The 18186-nt window shown below is 36.8% G+C and overlaps 1 protein-coding gene across 1 annotated transcript in view; it reads right to left on the bottom strand.

Moving 5' to 3' along the window:
* USH2A (usherin) overlaps positions 1–18186 on the bottom strand; it is a 370331-nt gene that overhangs the window by 201257 nt on the left and 150888 nt on the right. The window contains exons 31-32 of the mRNA XM_005523335.2: positions 7800–7913; positions 5304–5465 (exon numbers count right to left, since the gene is read on the bottom strand). Of these exons, the coding sequence (XP_005523392.2) occupies positions 5304–5465; positions 7800–7913 (276 nt within the window). The remainder of the gene's footprint in view (positions 1–5303; positions 5466–7799; positions 7914–18186) is intronic.

The following is an 18186-nucleotide window of genomic DNA, read 5'->3' as shown; positions in this document are numbered from 1 at the left end:
TTTGCACTAAAAATGTATTTGATAGCAAACAACTCTTTCCAAAACCTGTAGTGAAAGAATCAACTGAGCACATTTGGTATTTGTAAGTATTTCGCTGCCACCTGGAAGATGAGGAATAAACTCATACCAGAGAACTTCAGACTTTTTCTACTGATGGTACTTTAAGGCAAAAGCTGCCTGTCACCTTTGAGCAGGACCTAAACAACGGAACACAAATCCTTAGAGTTGGAAATTATTGTTCTTAAACATGGCTCCAGCTGAAATCTATGAAAAGTAACCACAAGAACAACCTCTTCGAAGTAAGAAAAGGATTTTCTTCTGAGTGGTTCAGCTTCTTGCAGTGATACATCTTACAGCAATTATATTCTACATACAATTCTGTGGATTTTCTTGCTCAAATTTTTTCACTTGGCAATCAGTGCAATACTGATATTATGACAGATTCTGCTTTTATTATCATGAACTCTCATTTAAAACAAGAGGGGTATAAAGGACCAAAAACTTTGCCATTTTTTCTGTAAAATGTAGTCATTGGGTGTGCATGGTGTGTAATGTAATCACTACTGGTTTAGAGCAACATAAAAAATACAGGTACTAATTTGGGATTCTCCCATTTTTTAAGTTCAGATATGTTAAGCCCTGATTGAACAGATGTCAAACATCTGTCTCTTCCTCGCAATAAAACAAGTATCCCATTCTAACCTGGTTTTGTGGGATCAGCCTTTCCACACTCAGGTCAAGTAACAATTTGAATAAGCTAAAGCTTAGCTCATGCTCTTGGAAAAAAAAAAATGTGAAGACAGCTCCTTCTCACCTTTTCCAAGGCTCTCCTTAATATTTTGCCCACAAACCTAGTACAAAGTACTCTGTCACTTTTTTTTATAAACTCTTGCATGTGCAATTTAGGATAACTCTGTACTCGTTTAACTCACTTGAGGGTCTGCCCTTGTAACATAGGTGACACGATTTCTTTCCTGAAAAACTGGAAACACTTCTTTCAGGTTGGCAGAGAAAAATAAGTTTCATACAGCTGAGTCTTAATAAGAATATCTTCCTTTTAAAGATTCATGATGAGAACCATTAGATTCTCCTAGGAAAATTATATGAACACAATTTGTTAACATTGTCAAGTGCCTAGTGCTGCAGAAAATGCAGACATACATCCTCAATGCCAAGCTCAGAGCAAAGACAGATTCATACTTTTTTTGTCTTGTTTTGTTTTCTAATGTATCCACAAAGTAACTTCCCTTTGTAAACATGTTAGACAATGAACACCATGTCTCAGTCCATCAAATGCTCAGCTTTTAAGAATCCAGGAATATTTTGCTCTAACCTTTTTTCTTAAGTTTCTTCACATCAATAAGGTTTCCCACAAAAAAAACCCTGGACACTTGGGTCACATCTGATCATCTCTGCTTATGCTATAACATTCTGCATTTATTAGACCACCCATCTGCTGGTGTTGGCACCACCAGCTCAGGCCACTGCAGTCTACTTCTTTTCTGGGAAACATCCACCCTGTTGCCCCTTTCATCTAAGGTAGAAAATTTCTGAGACTAATATAAACAAAAAAGAAGATAAGAAGGGGTACCTTGCATAAATTTAAAAATACCTTTAAAATAATTAAATTAAGAATTGTCCATGTTTCAAAGTAGAAATTTCAGTTTTGTCTGTGAGTGTTTGGGTTAGAAGAATATTTTCCTGTTCCCAGGGAAAACCAGCTCATATTTTCCTAAAATCAAAAGCCTTTTTAAGACCAATATGTTAAGAGCTCTGAAGATAACTGTACCAGCTTCTCCAACTCCTCAGAGCTTCTAGTCATCTACAGAACAGTAAGGTCTGAAGGTCTGGAGAGCAGAACCCTATTGCAACTATTCTCCTGAGCTGCAGATGATAGTCCTGGTTACGGGAGCTTCTGCACTCACACACAGAGCAATTGAAAACATAAATACAGAGGCATGGATTCACACAGCCTAAGTTCCACCAGGGATCTGCAACTATTTCCTCTGGCCCCATCCCTTGGAGAGATTAGGCTTTCACTGGAATACAGGATGTGAAATGCAACCTAGACTACATGAGGAACTAGAATATACACCACATAAAGCAAATGTATAAAGGTGGGAGGCAGAAAAATCACAGGCAGTTAATACAGGTGTTGCGGTAGAGGAGCTGGCTTCATTTCAGTGGTTTATTACTCACAACACAGAAACCAAATTTGTCAATATGGGGGAAATATTTAAAGGCACTAATGGATGATGGATGCCTAATGGGTCTCCTTTTTCAATGTGGTAAAGTGTACATTTTCCATATGTGCTTTTAAAGGGTTTCCTTTTTAATTACAGCTCAACCCCTAGAGGAAACAAACACTTGAATTTCCATGAAAATCAATGAGTATTTCAATCCCTCAACAACTGTCAAGATCAGAAATTAAGCTAACAATATATTTGCCATTAGTGTTGAGAAAACATATCCCTCCTTAAGTTATGGATTGATTAGCCTAAACTGATTGCAATTTCCATGATCTAAAATGAAAGTCAGTGAAGTACTAATTTTTTAAACAGAATTTGTATCTTCTTAAAAAGAAAGGTTTAGAAAACCATCACATTTCAATAGATACAGCACTTCAAAAACACAGAAAGAATCTTTCTGGTATAGACTACTGGCCAGGAACTAAGTCATATAGCTCCTAAATTAGGAAAATAATTGTGGTGATTAAATAGGAAGCAGATGTCAGAGACAATGAACTTTTTCTCTCTATTTAGGGTCAGTGGTATATTATGTTGTGGCAATAAGTCACCAACATCACTAGCATAAATGCTGAAAACAAAAGGATAATTATACAGAAAAAGCCAAGGTGTGTAACATAATACTCCAAAACCAAAAGTTCCAACTTTTCACCATAAAACTGTAGCCCTTGGAGAAATAAAAAAGAAGATTATATTATACCTCTTTTAAATCTAATCTAAAAAGTGGAAAATCTTGGGCTCTGAAAGGAAGAAAATCAGGTCAAAATGAAGACATATGCAGATCTAAGCAAGATCTTAAATAAACCAAATTCACAAGGACTGGAATTTCTAGTGACCCAAATCCCATCCTGCTGGCTCAGATTGCCAGTTCTCCCTCAGGCAGAGGGAGAAACAGGCAGCTACATAAAATGGATCCAAAGTGAACAGACTGATCTCCACACCACATAGAAAAGAGTGGGTCTTGTGGTGTTCAGCTTATGGTAACATGATCTGATCCACCAGCCTTCTCTTTTGAATAAGTTAGGATTTTCTGATTTCTTTAGATTCATATCTGCCCAAAATTTAATTGAGATCAGAATAATGAAATTTTCAATAGGACCAAAAATACAAAAATTTCTAGTAAACTATAAATAAATAATTTCTACATAAAAGCAACAGGAGCTTCCCTAGGAAACTTATGAAGCAGATGAGATTTTACCTGAATGTATTCTGACTTATCACTCAAGATTTAAGGGTAGAAGTTATATGCTTTTCTATATTTTCAAAGAAGAATTAAAAAAGTTACTTGACCATAATTTATATCAATAGGCATTCATTTTGGCTATAATTCAGACTGCAAGCAGACATGAATCTAAACCAACCAACCAATATTATGGTGAACATTTCCTCAAATGTTTTACATCACTTGTCTATTTATAACCAGGTTGCAGATGAACATTTTGGTAAAATGAAGGACCTATGATGAAATTTCAGTAATAATTTTAGTAAGATTGGAAGCACAACTGTTTGCACTTCAAAAATTTTAAGAACAGTGCTATGATATGGCAATGAGAGATTAATGGAAATCTTGCAAAAAAAGAGATAAATGGCACTGCAAGACTACCAGAAAACTGGGGAGATGGGGGAGAAATTAATTGAACCTATACTTTTGATAAATATTTATTTTTTGCAGAAGAAAAATGCACACTAGTTTGAGCTGTCATTATGCTAACCTATATCCTATTTTTCATATTATTAGTAATACATAATGTGGTAGTTTATATTCAAAAATAAAACCAGAATGTATATACCTCATGTATTTATCCAGAAATACACTAAGGTTACTATGGTTACGAAAAATCCATTACCTTTGAATACAGAATGAAAAAGTTTGACTTAAAGTGTGCACTATTTATTATAGCGATCATCAACAGCCTTCAGGAGGTTCTCTAACTGGATTCATTTTTCAGTGTCAAAACTGACCCACCACACCAGTACCTTATGGCCTGTGCAAGGCAAAGAAATTTGAACTATATGAATTTTTAAATATGTTTTATACTGACCCAAGATGCAGAAATGGCTTTGAATTTTAAGGCCTTACATTAAAAAGAAAGTAGGGTCTTCATACCCTTTTCCCTCCGAGTTGTCCAATATGAAATGCTTTATTTTCACTTGTACTTAGGAAGATAGACAAATTCCAATGGGTCCCCAATAGTGCTTATGCTGTGGCATTATACTTCTAGCTCCATGTTTTCTTTTTGGGTTTTTTTGGTTGTTTGGAAGTGGGTTTAGTATGTTGGGTTTTTTTTGTTTGTGAGAGTTTTGTGTTTGTTTGTTTGGTTAGTTTTTTGTTGGTTTGTTTTTTTGGGCTTATTTCTTATTTTGTTGCTGTTGTTGTTTGCATAATGTCTGAACAAGTAATTTGTTAAATTGTTAAATTTGTTAAATTGTTTAAATTAAAATTTGTTAAATTGCTAAAAATTGTTATAATTCATTAAATTACACCAATTACATTAAAATAGAAAGTCAGATTACCATGCTTCACTGTATTGCCCAATAATGGTCACTTAATTTCCATGTAGTAGTTTAATAGTACTGATAAAATTTGGCTATTGGCACATGGCACAACTATTATCAGAAGGAAACAGATTATTAGTTTATACTTCTAATAAATGAATTAAACAGAGGCTATTCAGGTAAAAAACATGGTATCTCTCTAATCAAGAATATTGAAGGAAGGCAGTACATAATTTCCTGTACATAAGAAACTGTACATAATTTCTTCAACAGTTTGCACTTTAGCTGCTTTGAGAGGTGGATGGTATGAGATCAAAATGCTATAAACCCAGATCCTGTGAAACAGGCACAAGATTTAGCTACACCATCATGATGGTGCTAATTTCTATGAGACCCAAGAAAGAGTAAGATACTTTAAAATGTTAAACCCATCAGGGTTTAAAGTGCATCCAGCCAATTTCAGAATTATTTTTCTTTCCTCTGAAATAAGGAGAGAATCATGCAATTGTTCATTGCAACCATGAGATATTCATCTGACATGCTACCTAGCAGAGAACTCACCTTTTACAACATACTTAGTTCCATTTCCAGAGTAAATTGGTTTCCCGTTCATATATAAAGTATATTGTGTAATAATACCATTTGGTGTTTTGGGTGGACTCCAACTCATCAGCAGGAACGTGGGAAAGGATATTGCAGTGGGTGATTGCACATCTTCAGGGGCTGGTGAAAAAGTGTATAAAGTTACACTATATTGTCTTTTCACAAATAATAAAAAATTTCAATGAGAAGCTACTACCGGAATGATTTGTGGTAAGGCTGAAATTTCAGAAAATATCTTATACCTGCAACATACCAGAATTTTGAGAAGTCTCCTATATTATATAAGGATTCCTAGCCAAACAGAAACTTCTATGAAAGACAGCAATATACTATTTGCTTTTAGGAGAATAATTATGCTTCTATAATTTTATCTTCCCAGCTTGGTAACACTGATCGAGGTGAGAGGTACAGGATTTTAGTGTAGTCCTTTTTTTAATACAAATTTTTTTCTCCTCTTTCATGGTTTTTACTCCTAACTACAAAGTGATCATCCTAATCAACAATGCAGGTGATGTGTTCTTAGGTACTACCCCTTAATTCAAACTTTTCATAACTCAATACACTTAGTAGTGTTTGTTTAATGTAGATTTCATGTATATAACATACTGGAAGTTGGCAATGGATAATAATTTAAGAGTCAAGCTCTTTCACTGTTCCAATGAGTTATACATTAGAAGCACAAGGAATCCCAGTAAATATTGCAGGAGGAGCAGAGCTGAGGCCTTAGTCTGGGAGAAATATCTTGTAATTTACAAGCTCTGTGCTAGAAGTTTAAAACAATAACTAGCAGTGCCTGGCAATGTGAAAACAATATAAAGTAATGAATGTTTCAATAGGGAAACAGGGATAGCTGGAGGGTGTGATACGGTGTCTGTCTTCTGTATCACCAATATATTGTTACTAAGAGCACGCAAAAAGAACATCCAAAAATAGAAATTCCACACATTGACTTTTTGTTCAGTTCTTTTGAGGGACAAAACACATGCTCCCCATGGCTTTATTCAATCTCTAGGGGGAAAAAAAAAAGTCTACTCTTGCCTAAACCATTCCGTTATGACAGGTAGGGATTTCTGCTTTATTCACTAAGGTGAGAATATAGGACATAAACAATTTATTTTTAATTATTATGTCACTGCAGAAATAAATAGACAAATATTGAAATAATTGTGTTTCATGTTTATATCACAGGGTCCATTAACTATTTGGCTGTCAGAGGCTGCACCCTGTCATGGGGAATGCCACCAGACAATCTTAGTCAGTTTATAATGAATATCCAAGAGGCAATAACTGGATTTTATTTGATTGGTGCTTCTGGCAGTTACGGCCACACCAAAATCCTGTTCTAGCAATGTTAGACTGCAATCTTCAGCACTGTCCTCACCAAGACAACACCTTGCACAACAACCTGCTTTGGCAGCAGTTAAACACTTCAGCATCCTTTTAATTATATGGCTGTAATTCACATGACTTCATGCCAAAATTTTATTTTCTTTATTGGTACTGTATCATATCCTAGTTTACATAAGAAGACAAAACAAAGAACTGTGGGAGGGAGGGAATTTTGAAAACTACTTTGCATCATGGAAGATTAACTACCACCCAATAAATACATGTCAAGGTCTTCATTATTCTACTGGTGTAGATTTTGAGTAACTGATTATTTTAACTGGATTAATATGGTTTTAGGATGACAGAACCGGGAGATGTGAACTTTATGTTTAATTGAGAATGAAGTTAGATATGTCACTGATATTTTTGGGGCATTTGCTCTAGTAATTGATGCACATTACATATCAGCCTAGACTCTAAAATCCGAACTCAATGCATTTTTTCTTTCTTTGTGCCCTGGTTCTTAATGTAAGCATAGGAAGCATTAATTTATACTCACAGCCTTTAAGTTTGAGCACAACAACATGCAAAAGTGTTTAGGAAAAGAAAAGGGAAAATCTGAACAGCAATTAATAAATAACTCAATTGGCATTTGGCAGTTTCATCACACTGAAATAATTGTTGCCTATTGCTGGTGTTTAGTGGTTAAAAGAAACCATGGAAATCAACCATTTGATTCTCAATTTCATACTGTGCCATACAATCAATTCTTTTTAGTCAGACTGTCTCTAGATTTACTTCTGAGCCATAGTAAAATGAGGAAGCTTTCATTAATCTTTCAGATGCTTCATATTAATGACAAGGCTCTTGCATGAACAATGTAACAGCAATTAAAAAGCCCATTAATCTGCATTACAGCTATTAAAGATGCATGTCATTAAAGGGTATGGAGTTTGATTCATTTTCGCACCCCCCAAAAAATGGAGCAATTATGGTCTGGCAATGCACTTTGTCATCAAATTAGGTTGGGGTTTTCCAGCAAATGGCTTTGCAGCGTTTAGCTCTTCTCCTGTTTTATTATTCATGACTGAAATGTGGAAGTCAAGACCTTTGAAATTACTTTACCTTCTTGTGGAGTGGAGATGTTCAATGCATGCAAGCTCTCAGTACAGCCAGCCAAAGTGCAAGCAGTTAGGGTTACAGCATAGTTTGTGAAGGGACGCAAACCCCTCAATGTGCCTGCAACACAAGAGAGCAAGGTGTTACTCGTGTACAGACTGACTGCATGCAGACACACGCAGAGGGAAAATAAACTTTTCTGTTATGGGTTCCCATTGTTACAGGTAGAAAAGAAAAAAAATATTTAAGGTTTTGTTCCTATTAGCCATGACTTAAAATTTTACAAAATAATTCAAGAGCAAATTTTATTCCATTTTTAGTACTAAAGTACCTGTGTTCCTTTAGTTATGCTCACTGGAACAGATACTACTTCAAAACAGAGGGGTATATTTTAATGTGACAATGAAGAAGGTTTTTTTCCCTTAATCCCTGTCTCAAAGTTTTTTTCAGTTCCTTATTTTGTTTTTCCACAGAATTTTCATTGTCTCCCATAATAAGTTTTTTTTAATGCGCCCTCTCCAAAGATGTCCCTATTCATCCATAAACTGAAATCTCTTTTTTTATGAAACATCCCAATTGTCTTCCATTCAGGAGCATCATAAAGACCATATATTTGCTATCTAACTAACATAATTCAGGTAACACAGTACCCAAGGGTTAACAAAGAGAAAAGATCTGGGGCCTTATTCTATTTTACATCCTGCTTATGTTAGTGAAGTTACTAAATTCTCACATATCAATCAGCTCCTTGTTATAACAAATAATAATCACTGCTTACCACTTCAGGAATTTTTGCAACATTTCCAACTACCATAAACAGAAGGATTACATGGGGAAAAATTTAGTTTAGAGTCATTTTTAGAAACATTGGCAGTTCCCATTTCAAAGTCCAACAACAAAGTAATATAAAATCTAAAACCAGAAGTAATTCAAAGAAGGCCAATTCATGCCAAGTTTTATTTCAAACCATATTTTCACCTCAACTGTCACAGCTCTAGCAAAATCAATGTAGTGTTTCATTAAAAAAATAAAATTAATAGCAAATTATTTTATTTCAAAATTGTCCAACACTGGGATTTTGCAAATCAGCTTAAAAAACAACAGATTGTCAAAGAACTGTAATTACTGGCCAATTGTCCCACAGTACAAGAAGTCTGAAAATCCCCTCATCATTACATTTACACAAACAGGTAGACAAAATTAGCTCTTATTATTGCTCTTCATTGGCTTACTACACTAACAGAATGCAACATAACTGTGTTTCATTAAAAAAAAAACATTTCTCACATAAGCCCTTTATAATCACAAAAAGGGCATGGAGAATTTGATGTTGGAAATTTGCAGCTACAGCACAATTATATTATCTTCTGAGCTGAAACCATCAGTCTGTAAAAGTTTGCATTGTGTTTAGTAATAGGTGTGTTCACATGGAAAATATGAGATTAACTTTCACTGAATTAGTAACATTTATGCTTTTTCTTGCAATCAATTAAAAACTTCAAATGTTGGCATAGCAATGATCTTTCTATTTGAATTCTCTGGGGTGCACTTCTACTCATACAAATGGAGAAATATTCAGAAGTAATCAGTTCTGCTTCAGAGTATTGTTAAAATAAAACCAGTTGATCAGCATCTACTTGCTCTGGTTATAGTTTTGTTTTTGCAAATTGCCAGTTAACAGTGGGGAGCTGTACTGACATCCAATCTAAGTGTGACAGGACAGAAAAGGAATGCTGTGTCCGTCACCACCAAAGAAACATCCCTGTAATCTTCCTGTGATGGAAGGAGAATATTTTTAAGAGCCATCAAGGCAGAAAATAGAAAATAATTTTTCATGGAATGGTTTGGGTTGAATGGGACCATAATAAAGATCATTCCAACCCCCCTGCCACAGGCAGGGACACTTTCCACCAGACCAGGTTGCTCAGAGCCATTCAGCCTGCCCTTGAACACTTCCAGGGATGGGGCATCCACAACTTCTCTGGGAAACCTGTTCCAGTGCCTCACCATGCCCACAGTAAAAAATTTCTTCCCAATATCTAAACTAAACCTAAACTCTTTCAGATTAAAGACATCACCCCTTGTCCTTCCAATACATTCCCTTGCAAGAAGTTCTTTTCAGCTTTCTTGTATGGTACATCTTTAGGCATTACTGTGCCTGTAAAGGATTGAAAGCTACACTAAATTCTGCATCACAAAAATTCCATTAGTCAAAACACCATCTTTTTTACATGAGACAGTATTTCCACTTATTTCCAGATCATAGAGTGTTAAACCCAGGAAACTATAAAAGGTGCTTTGGGAATTATCTCCACAAATAAACACAAGCAGAAACCAAATCATCCAACTGTGACATTTGCAAGTTCCTGGCCAAGAAGAGCATGACATTGTATGTACACCTTCTCTCTATTCACTCTGTGGTGCTTTAGGAAGCAATTTAGTTTGATTTGTACATTTAGCACTTGTAGCATTTGTTTCTTTATGAAGCAGTGAATTAATGCCCCTTGCATTTCCTCCTGGAAGACAGCCTGTAGGCTTACCAATGGCTTCAGGCACCGAGAGCTGCAGAGTATCAGACATACCAAAAAGATGCTAGTACGTGTAGAAGGTTTGAATTGGGTTGCAGGAAGTAGGAAGGTTTTATATGAAGCACCTGTAGCACAACAGACTTCCCATTACTTAGGTTTATGATAGGCTGAGAGAATTTTCATAGGGGAAAAAAAAAAGCAAACAAAGAAACCCTTTTCCTGCAGGAGGTTTTTTTTAAAAAATTAATTCAGCAAAGGCAGCAACTTAAAAAAAAAAAATTTCATTTCCTAATTAATGTTTTTCCTTCACATGTACCCTTGCCCTATTTTTTTTTAAACAAAGAAACAGATGTGCATAGGTAGGCAATAGAAAGTGCACAGATTTTATTTACATACTTCAGCAAACTACTTTTTTCTCAGCTGCCATGCTATCTGTTTGGCCAGCATCCACTCTAATCTGTTCTCCTTCATTATGTTAATCTGTGGGCGGAAAGATTTCTGTCATCTTCAAATCGCTTGTACAGCAATGGTAAACACCTTGGCCTGCCTGTAATTGGACAGGTGTCTGCATTGGTGTCACCCAGCTTTTAATTCAATTAAAGAACTGGCTGCTCTGCTCTCATTACCCACTCATTTCGTCTGCACTTTCAGTCAGTCAGTGAAATTTACACTCAGCACCTGACTACACTGAAATACAAAGTCAGCAGTCCCACAGCAAAGATCATCACTGATACATGTGAATTAATTTAAAGAACAGCAAAATAATTTTTGCAGTAAAAAATAGCCTATGATCCAATGAAGTTGGCTGACAGCTTTAAAAAAACTTTCCCTGACTCCTCAATTATCACACTCTCACACTGGCATCTCTTGTCTATACCCGGTAATTGCTGATCTGATAAAAGTCCATCAGGCTTTCCAAGATCAGGTGCTAACAAAGCAAAATTTGGCCACACTTGTATGTATTCTATTAATCCTAACAGGAAAGAGGTGGACAAATTGTCACTTTGATCGTGAGACAGGATTAGGGACATCATCAATATTTAAGAATAGGGTCAGCCTCACACATTTGGGATATGGGCCCCACACATTCAGCCTGCCACTACAGAGCAGCTGAATCCACCTAGACTCAAAATTAACATCATAGACTACATTCAAAGCCTTAAAATCCACATGGGGAAGTGGAGGTGCTAAATCATTTTAACACACCACTCCTATCTGCCCAAAGAACCTTTGGAAATAAATTAAAGTTCTAACACAGACATTTTGACACAGTGACCCCATGAAACTGAATAATGTCATTTGTTAAATATGAATGTAAAGTTAACAGTCTAAAAGAGTGATCTGGAATCACACCTAGAACATTAAGCCTACTTTATATGCAAAACTAGTATTTAATTCTCTATACTTTTATTTAAATGGTCTTTAATTATTTGCAATATTGAAAGTCAAGGTTTAGAGTTGTGCAAGAGTGGAAACGCTAGGTTCATTCAAGCAGCGAAGGGGTAACAACATGGATAGGGGCAATAGCAAAGGGGTCAACAACAAATTTATGGTAAAATGGGTGTGTGAACTGGTAAGTTAGTTGCACATTTATGTCCACTCCATTCAACATTCTAATGCATACAGTATATGAGAAGATTACATATTCAGCTGTTTTCCCTTCACTTCTCCATAAGGCAGGCATTTCTTTCGTTCAGTACCTTTCAAGTAGTTCTTCTAGTTTCAAGTTCAAAGGGAGTTCTCATACTTTTTGACAATACAGCCATATTCCATAGCATTCTGGCAGATTTTCAGTGGGGAACTAGTACTTCTCATCAAAAAAAAATAATAAATAAATAAATAAATAAAAGTTTACCACTACAGTGGTAAAGTAAGTGGTAAGTAAGTATGTGAGGTAATATTCTGTTCATAAAAACTGAGTACATTTTTTTGCCAAAGGGAATTGTTGTTGCTGGATTTTTTTATTGTTTCCTCTCTAACATGCAGTTTCATGAGGACCTATTTTGAAATACACCTACTGCAATTGAAACAACACTTGACCTTTAAGATTTACCTTAATTCTTGTCTAAGCTTTAAAAACAAAAATTACCAAATCTCTCCTCCCCAAACTCAGACTATTTAGCTAACTTGAATGCCCAAAGTCATACAGCATCTGTCCAACATAGTCACTCGTGTGTCGAGATGCATCATTGCCACAGTACACTTAATCACAGTCCACTGACCAGAAAAGGAAGTCCTCAACTGACTTTGTTTTTGACAGATTGTAGCAAAAACTGTTTAAGTACATGTGTCTTCCACATATGCATTTCTGAACCGAAAGCCCGCGCACATCAGTCTGTCACATACATCTGCATTTTAAAAGCATCTGCTAACTAAGTATGATATGAGTCATAAAATGAAGAACTACTCAACACGAGGGCACCTATTCCAACTCTTTGGCTTATAAGAACAAACTAATGTTTTAATTTAGTTATTGCATTTAGGTGGCTTGAAAGGCCCTTTTCTCCCAACAGAAATACTTCATAACAAACCATGCACCAGCTCCTCTGGCTCTGAAGATGCAATTCAGTTTGCAGTGGTTCAATGAAACCTGTTACATTCCCCACAGCACAGAGAACTCTCCAGCTGCTTCAGTTTGCAGAACACCTTAACTGAACAGTGCAATTTTGCACCAAGAGATTAATTAACCACAGAGGGTATTGGTTTTGCATTATCTATCACTATGTTATCCTTGATCACCCCAAATCACTTCACCATTGCTTATTTTCTGCAGTATGATAATCTTTAAAAGTCTGTAGAGAGACAAAGAAACACTGTTTACTTTTCTATAGATTTTTTTTAATATGTCCATAAAAATATAATAATTCTTTCTAGCCTGAAAAACATTATGAAATCAACTTCTTTTTATTAATAAAAGTATGGTTACCTATCTAAGAGTTGATGTAATTTTGATAAAATGCTCAGGTTTATTTAATCACACAATTTATATTTTGTATGAATAAATTTATACAACAGCACTGGACTGTAAACAAGATTCATTTAGATTTAAACTCAATCAAGTCTGAATCTTAATACTGTAGAATATTAATATAATTTATGTTTTAAAATTCATATATTGAAAAATATGCCACTAGTCTGCTAAAGCCAGCTAAATGAAAGGAGAAGGGAACTTACATTCTGCCACTCTGCCTTAGAGTGAATAGGAGCTCAAGCACCACCTGACAACTCTCACAAACCTAATGGGCATAGACAGGTCTATCAGCTGCCTCTTGCTGCAGTCGCTGTCCCAGCCAAACATTCTTATCTACATATCAAGTTTTACAACTTTAGAAATTTGTCTTAGCTTGGAGCAGGGATTTGGGAGTCCTCCTAGTGCTCTGGCCTTACATACATTTATCTTAGTTGGTTTGCAATAGTCCTTTTCTATAAATTAAAAAAAAAAAAAACCAACTCATTAACTGTAGTATACGAATATTTTGAGTGTAAAATATTTGTGCAAACCAAGACTTTTCAAGTCATTTCAAGTGCATGAGCATTTTTCCTAAGCAATTCACCAACAGCTTCAAGCAGCAAACTCCCCATTGGTGGTAAACTGCTCATTTCATCCCACACAGATGAAATAAGCCTGAGAGAAACAGCATTTTCTAATATCCATCTCAGACAATGATCCCCAAACCCCATAAGAGGCAGCAGTCAGGGTGCAGAGGCTGGTCCCAAAGCCACAGGCTGCTTAGGCAGGGGGTGGCAGAGCTCTCCCTGAGGGGGACCATCTCTCAGCTGACAGCATTTGCCAGAGCATGGGTATTTGCCAGGCTGGCAGCGAGCTTCCCCCAGCGCTGTGGCCTCACTGTCCAGCCCTGGCTGATCTGTCACTGGCAGGTGGCCCTGTCTCCTCTTCTGAGAGACTCTCCAGCTAGAGAGCTTTCAAAACCACAGCACACTTTGATAACCACATTAAATCATTACATTAACTTTTCCTGAGATATTCATCTGCTGAGCATAAAAGACTAAAAGGTGAAAAGTAATTACAAACACATGTCACAGGAAGGAGGGAATGGCAGCTGTCGACCACAATTTTCTCATTACCACGTGTGCAGCCACAACATCAGCCCTCAGCTATTGCAACAATAGGTGGGATGAACTGCAAAAGCATATAAATATGAATGAGAAAACTTTAAGAGGAATAAATACCAATTCTGTGTGAATTCTTTTGCAGTACATTTTATTTCATTATTATCTGGAGGTATAATTATAGCCCATTGTTTAGAGGCTAGTCCATCTCTTGAATTCTACAGTGAGAGAAATCTGAATTATAAAATGGGGATGTTGCACATGCTTGTCAAGAGAAGCATCAGAGGATTGTGATCAGTGGCACAAAACACAGAGGCAAGAGAGCTGGGGTGTATCCCAAGGTTCTGGGATACTGTTCAACACCTTTATCAATGACTTTGGTGATGGGGGAAGAGTGCACCCTCAGCAAGTCTGTGGATGATATAAAAAAGGCCACTAAGATGGCAAAAAGACTGGAGCACATCTCTTCTGAGAGACAGTGAGAGAGCTGTGACTGATCACCTCAGGAAAGACAAGGCTCAGCATGATCTTTCAAAATTTATAAATACCTTACAGGAGAGAACAAAGCAGCAGCCAGACTGTTCTAAGTAGTGCCCAGTGACAGGACAAGAGTCAACGGACACAAACTGGAATACATGAATCACAGTATCAGAAAATATCCTGAGTTGGAAGGGACCCACAAGAATCATGGGTCACGATGATCTCAGAGGTCTATTCCAACCTATTGTGATCAGTGAGTCCAACTCCTGCTTCTGGACAGGACAACCCCAAGAATAACACCATGTGTCTGAGAGCCCAAACGCTTCTGGCAGGTTTGGTGTTGTGAACACTTCACTGGGGAGAAAATTAAATTCCAACTGAACACAGGAAATCGCTTTTTACTGTGAGGGTGACCAAACATGGAACAGGTTTCTCATAGAGAAGTATCTCCATTTATGGAGGCATTTAAAACTCAACCAGACGTGGTTCTGGGAAACATGCTCCAGTCAACCTTGCTTGAACTGGGGGAATGGACTAGATAATCCTTCCAACCCAAGTGCCCCTGTGATATTCTGGATTCCAAAGGAAAGTAGAAGCAAAAGCTGATCACAAACCACACTGAAACAGTGTGTTCTAAAGTTGCTTCCATTTTTAAAATACTGATTCTAACTTATACTCCAAATTTTGATGTCAGCATGTGGAATGCACCAGAATGCAGAAGAAAGTAATCCAGTCTTTAGGAAAAAAAATTCTTTCATGCAGTGACTCTGTAATTCCTTTATTACTCTGTGAGTGTGACTAGCTGCATCCAAAGTGCATCAATGTCATTACATGCTTCTCTGAAGGCAAGATGTGCAAGCATGGTACTTTCTGAATTCCAGAAATTTACACTCTAACTTTATACTCTCATCCTAGAATACACTCAACACTATGATGAAATATATCACCTTATCCAATAAAATCCTGGTTAAACAGTCAGAACCTCATTTTAAGGATTTAAACCTGATGAATATTCCTTTCTTGGTCGAAAATGAAAAAACAGTTTGACATTTTGGAAGATTACAAGGGTCAGATTTTGAAGGATTTTGCTTTCTGAGGAGTCAGAAATAGGACTTTGAGACTGTGGGATTATGGTCATTTTAAGACCTATTTTCCTTTTAATATTTAGCTCAGCTTTTCTTCTTCTTGACAAGGGTACAAGAGGTTCTTCTGAATGTGACACACACAGTACAGCCTTCTGAGAAATGGGTAATGCTCTTAACTTTTTGTTACTGCGCTCCAGTTATGATTCAGGACCCTACTGTAATTGTTCAAAAGAATTTACAGTGTAAGTATAAAACAAAACACAACATATAGGCCTAAAAAGCTGCAAGGAAAAAAATAAGACAGAGGGTTGTCAGTGCCCTCAGATACATTCCAAGCAGCAGATTAAGCAGTGCCTTGGCTTGACAGAGAATGAAAATTTGAAGGAGGGCATGGAAAAATACCATAGTTTCTTCATCAGTGATCCCGCAGAGAGCTGTGGTGCCTTTCTGCTGTTGTATTAGGAAGCCTGGCTGTTTGGGTTATTGCAGCATTTTCTCACAGAATGCAACAAAAGAATTTCTACAGAAATGTCCCTGAAATTAGGAAGAAAAGCAAATATTTTTGTTCACAGCAAAACGTAAGCAAAGACAGCATCTTCTGTGGTGTTCTGTGTTTATGTTAACTTTTGATTAACCAGGGAAGATAATTCATACACCTTCTCCTGGGAGTCTCGTGTCTGTGGGTAGCTAGTTCTCAATATCCACTGACTTGCTCACTTGTGTAGGCTTCACTGAAATCAATAGACTAAAGTAAAATTACTTCAGGTTGGTAATTTAATTTACACTTCTCTCAGCTCTGACCTCACCATGAGGACATGAATTATATATTTCATACAATGCCAAAGCTGGAAAATACATAACTAAACTATTGGGCAGCAGTTATAAATAACAAGAAGAAGCACACTTTACACACACAAAACTGAACTGGAACAATTACTCCCACAGCAGTTACAGAAACAGAAAGAATAAATGTATTAAAAAATAAAGACAATTCTATCACAGACCATTAAGCAGGATGGTCCAGAAGCAGCCTTCAGCTGAGGAATTCCAAAACCAACCAACTGAATTTCCACTAACAGGAAGACTCATTCTATGCTTTCAGCACATTTCTTACATCTTCTTCCAAGCATCTACAGAATCACAGACTATTCTGATTTGGAAGAGACCCACAAGACTCATGGAGTCCAACTCTTATGTAAATGGTCTGTACAGAGATTGATCCCACAACATTGGTGTTATTAGCACCATGCTCCAACCAACTGAGCTCATTTCAGGGTCATAATCTGACACAATCATATAGATCAACATCTGAATACAGACATTCTTACATTCTTTTTGTCATATGAGTGGAGAGTGTGTGTGGCAAACAAAGCCAACAGGATGTTGGATTTCATCAACAAGGACATCTCCAGCAGAGATAAAGAAGTCATTATTCCACACCTGACAAAACTGTGTTCAGTTTTGGTCCCAGCTGTGCAAAAAAGATGTGGACAGACTGGAGAGAGTCCAGAAAAGGATGACAAAGATGATCAGAGTGTTGGGTAGCTTGTCAAATAAGGCAAGACTAAGAATTGGTTTGTTCAGCCCTGAGAAAAAAAGGATCAGTAGAGACCTTTTCACCATATTCCAGTATTTAAAGGCTACAAGGAAGATGGAGAGCCCATTTTTACAGTGAGTCACACGGAAAAGACCAGGCGTAACGAGTACAAGTTATTCCTGAGGAGACTACAACTGGACACAATACAAAAAAAATTGACAATGAGCACAATCAGCGACTGGAATAATGTTCCCAAGAAGCGGTGGATTCCCCAGCTCTTTACACTTAAAGATTCAGCTGGAAAGGGTGCTGGGCCATCTTGTCTAGACTGTACTTTTGCCAAAAAACATTGGATCAGACGATCTTTGAGCTCCCTTCCAACATGGTATTCTATAATATCATAATTTTATTTTGCATTATTTGACAGCTCTCTACAACTCCCTGATGAGATGCTGTTGTGAGGTGGGGGATGGTCTCTTCTTCTGTGCCTACAGTGAGAGGACAAGAGAAAATGGCCTCAAACTGAGACAGGGGAGATTTAGATTAGATATTAGAAAAAGGTTTCACTGTTTCGGTGGACAGACATTGAAATGGGCTGCCCAGGGAATTGGTAGAATCACCAGCTCTGGAGGTGTTCAAGAGATGTCTGAATCTGGTGATAGGTGATGTGGTTTAATGGTTTAGTGGGTACA

The sequence above is a fragment of the Pseudopodoces humilis genome, chromosome 3 (genome assembly GCF_049639895.1).
Source record: "Pseudopodoces humilis isolate 2021_Gansu_Grassland_sample_001 chromosome 3, ASM4963989v1, whole genome shotgun sequence".
NCBI classification, from domain to species: Eukaryota; Metazoa; Chordata; class Aves; order Passeriformes; family Paridae; genus Pseudopodoces; species Pseudopodoces humilis.
The sequence above is the reverse complement of the archived record's forward strand: the minus strand, read 5'-3'. Positions and strand labels throughout refer to the sequence as shown.